The sequence below is a fragment of the Hippocampus comes genome, unplaced genomic scaffold (assembly GCF_001891065.2).
Source record: "Hippocampus comes isolate QL1 unplaced genomic scaffold, H_comes_QL1_v1.1 scaffold328, whole genome shotgun sequence".
NCBI lineage: Eukaryota > Metazoa > Chordata > Actinopteri > Syngnathiformes > Syngnathidae > Hippocampus > Hippocampus comes.
Window position 1 is genome coordinate 355,139 of NW_017841881.1, and position 4,300 is coordinate 359,438.

Sequence of the window (4,300 nt, forward strand, 5' to 3'; positions counted from 1 at the left end):
CCCCCCCCTCCCCCCCCTCCCCCTCCGCCCGCCTGTACAGCTACCGCAACACGCTGCTCTTGGTGGCCTTAATCTGGCTGCTGGCCGTGGTGGCCATTGTGCCCAACTTCTTCGTGGGCTCGCTGCGCTACGACCCGCGCGTCTACTCCTGCACCTTCGCCCAGAACGTCAGCAGCTCCTACACGGTGGCCGTGGTGGTGGTGCACTTCCTGGTGCCCATCGCCGTGGTCACCTTCTGCTACCTGCGGATCTGGATCCTCGTCATTCAGGTCAGTTGGTTTTTTTTTGGTTAAGTGTGGTGAGAGAAAAGGCAATTGGAATCTTCACAGGAGGGAAGAAAAAAACAAAAACAAATGACGATTCTGGTACAAAAGTCAGAATCCAAGCTGCAGATGCAAGCATCCGTAAATAATCCTCAGCTCAGTGAGCCAAATAACAACAGAGTCCCTCCGGCCTCCCGCGATTGATCCAAACTGGAAGTCTTCTGTGGCACGCGGAAATAACGACCTTTTAATTTGTGACCCTTCCGTCGCACGAGTCAGCATAATTCTGCAAATGCCACAACACGCCGTTTAAACCCTGCCTGACATGTTCACATTTCAGCTTGACCATGTTGATCCGTAACGAGCCAAAATGCAACGCTTTCCTTTACCTGCATCTTTGAGCACGTGTGCAAATGTCAGCACACACGTGCAGAAAAATCAGGCAATGTCTTCAATTCTACTGTTGCTAGAGTCAAAATATGATCTGAGATACTCTAACTAACAGCTTAGATTGATGTAAAATCATCCGTGACAATTAGTTTAGATGGGCATGAACACGAATAAGACTGAGATAATTTAACCCAAAAAAAGCCAAATAAAAGCAATGCACTCACCCAGAGTAAAAGTGAAAAAAATGCTAAAATACCGATTTGAAGTCTCATTTTTTTTAGGAAAAAAAATGTCCTTTTAGAACTACAAAGTCGTGAACAGAACACCAGATTTGTTTTTAAATTTAGACCCCCAAAAAAATCATAAACTTACGCCCCCAAAAAACATTTTAACGTTACAAGAAAGAAAAAAAAAATTAAAGTTAGACTTTCCTTGTACAAAAAAAAAAAAAAAAAAAAGTCAATCTCATGACAGAGAAAAAAAATGCTACTTCCATTTGTGGAAAAAAAACTTGTACTACTTTTAAAAAAGAAAAATCAGAATGTTACGAGTAATTGCTTGTATTTGACACATTGATTCTTTTTTTGGCTGGTCGGTGCTTTTAGGTGCGTCGCAAAGTGAAGACGGAGGAGAGCCCTCGCTTGCGTCCCAGCGACCTGCGTAACTTCATCACCATGTTCGTGGTGTTCGTGCTGTTCGCCATCTGCTGGGCGCCGCTCAACCTGATCGGGCTGGCGGTGGCGGTGGACCCGTTGCGCGTCGTGCCGCTAATCCCCGAGTGGCTCTTCGTGGTCAGCTACTTCATGGCCTACTTCAACAGCTGTCTCAACGCCGTCATCTACGGCCTGCTCAACCGGAACTTCCGCAACGAGTACAAGCGCATCGTCACCTCCGTCTGGGTGACGCGTCTCTTTGTCACCGAGACGTCGCGGGCCGCCACCGACGGCCGCAGCCTGCGCAGCAAGCAGTCGCCGCCGCCACCGCTCAACAATAACGAGTCGCTTCGGGATCGAGCCAACAACAAAGACTGAGCATTGTTACCGCGGCAACGCCAATGGAACAATCCGATTAGTTGCACATGAACTGCCTGATAAACTTCCAAAGCCTCAAATATGTCCGACTCGCATCACTTGAATGCCAGTTTAGTTTAAAAAAAAAAAAAAAAAGAAAAAAACGGAAATGATTATCAGGGTGTTGTCCTGTGCCAGAATTTAGTAGGAAAAACATAGAAACTACTCCCAAAAAAAGTTCCAGGAACTTTTAGTTTTTCTTTAGCCAACATTTGTGACAGAATATAGGCTTGCCCTGTCAAAGTATTATTATTGTTATTATTTATTTATTTTTTTTTGTAAATGGAAATTTTAACAATGTTGCCAGCATGCTAACAGTAGTTGTGCCAGCATATAGCAAGATAGCACACTGGCTACAAAAAAATAAATAAGACCCAGTGATTAAGATTTTTCATTGCGCCCTGTGGTTGGGTTCAAATAACAGCTAACAGTTAGCATGCTAACACCATTCATGCTAACACAAAGCATCACGACGGGGGGAAAAAAAAATCACCAAGACATATTGATAAATCTTTTACAGGGTGCTCTATGGTCGGGTCAGTCATTATGATAATTTATGAAAAGCACTAAGTAAGGTCAATGTTTTACATCGTGCTCATACTATTTCAAAGGGGAATTGATAAATTACTGGCATGTTCATAGTTAGCATGCTAACAAACTGCTTTGGAACCTTATCATTCATTTGGAAGCATCCTGTGCCTCTGGATTGCGTACTAATATGGAATAGTCTAATGGGATTGTAAATTGCTTAGATGGAGTTGGTATGTTAACATATAGCATGATAACTACCTACATTGGACCCGTAACATTCATTTCTCAAGTGGTCTGACTCGCCTCACTTGAATACCATTTAAGTCACACAACCAGGGAAGATCATGAGGGTGCTGACCTCTACTCTTGCCAGAATTTAGAAGGAAATGTTACAAAAATTTCTAGGAGTTTTTAATTGCTTTTAGTACTCCTTGATATAAGCCGCTAGCTCTTATGAACACATAAGGGGACATTTGTGACAGACTACAGGCTTCCCCTGTAGACAAATATGAAAACAATGCTCACAATAACTAGCTCACTGGACTGGGTGCTACTGAAGCCTCAAATGCTTAAAAAGCCTACACAAATGCTGTTATGCTAACAGTTGTTGTTCTTGTGAATAGCAAGAGAGAAAGTGGAGTACAAAAAGTGCTGATACGTTTCTGAGGATTTGATGTCATATCATATTTGGAACCTTAATGTTCATTTGAGACCTCAATAGACTGAGATGTGCTAATATGCTAAAAAGAGGACTGAGGGTTGGTCAAATGCTAACGTAAATGTGCTCATATTTGGTATGCTAGCGCATAGCAAGACTCTATTCTTTGGGCTCAGATAGAAATGTTGGATTGTTTTGTTTTGTTCTGTACAAAATCCTACTAAATTCTGGCAATAGTGTGAAATGAGTGTTTGGCATGGCCTGTTGTAATGTATATGGAGCCGAAATGTAGACAAACTTAGTAATTCCCAATCAGGAAATTGTTCTCCACTCATGATGTGTAGGTGAACATGGCTGCTCGTGTTACCAAACATACATGGCTGCCTTGATGTAGCATCTCGAGGATGCTGCCCATTGGACAATCTGTCAATTCAAGATTAGAATTGTAGATTACGTTGTTGCATTTGAATTCTTACTGTGATGAGGCTGAAGCATTTTATTTCAAATGTGGACATTTAACAAAGAAGCAAGAACTAAATCAGTCAAATAAATGTTTTTTTTAAAATTATTTTATGTTTTAGCAGTTTCTTTGTCTATTTAATTTATTTTAATGAAATGAGGACTGAATAAAAATGAAATCAGCAAATTTATAATCTAAAAATACTTGATTATTTATTTGGTAAAGTTTTTTATAAATAGAGAAGAAATTTAAAATTAAACTACTGAATTGAATTACCAAATGTATTTTAACTGACATATACTGTTTTAAAAAGGTAATAACGATATTGTTGAAACACATTTTAATGAATAATTTAGTTCATTAATTCAGGAAAATAACTTTTTAAAATAAAAATAACATTTTAAATTGAATCAATCCTACTACTAAACTGTAATAATAATACCTGAATGTAGTCTAATTTTGTAAATGAAACTTTCTCTTCTGCATCACACGCAGTCCCTTCATAGCCCTAGATTTTTGTGCTTTATTTATTTTCATATGAATAAAACATTGTTCTTGTTAGTCAATGACATTCATTGCCGCTTCTCGCCATCTCAGGGCGCCTTTTCTTGTTTGTTGTTTGTTTGTTTTTTTTCAAAAATGTAACGAGGACATTTTGTAAATTAGTGTCAGTGTGGAATTTGAATTGTTGTCAATGGACGTGTTTTTATGGAAATGTTTTTAAAAGTCTCTCTCACACCGGTGGGAGTTCATGTCACGCCATTAAAAGTTTACTCCTCGCTTCTGCTTGACCTGTGTTGCCCGGGTACTGATCACTTCCGCGTTCGCGTGCGTCCTTGGCGGCGCATGCGCAGTCACCGCCGCCGCGGCAAACTAAGAAGTCAACCGGTGAATCTAAAACGGGAACTGAAACACGCGTCCTCTGTTT

At 40.4% G+C, this 4,300-nt stretch overlaps 1 protein-coding gene across 1 annotated transcript in view; it reads left to right on the top strand.

Moving 5' to 3' along the window:
• mtnr1bb (melatonin receptor 1Bb) overlaps positions 1-2,201 on the top strand; it is a 25,632-nt gene extending 23,431 nt beyond the window's left edge. Inside the window, exon 4 of the mRNA XM_019859570.1 lies at positions 1,259-2,201. Coding sequence (XP_019715129.1) covers positions 1,259-1,684 — 426 coding nt within the window. The 3' untranslated portion in view covers positions 1,685-2,201. The remainder of the gene's footprint in view (positions 1-1,258) is intronic.
• The last annotated feature ends 2,099 nt before the right edge of the window (positions 2,202-4,300 follow it).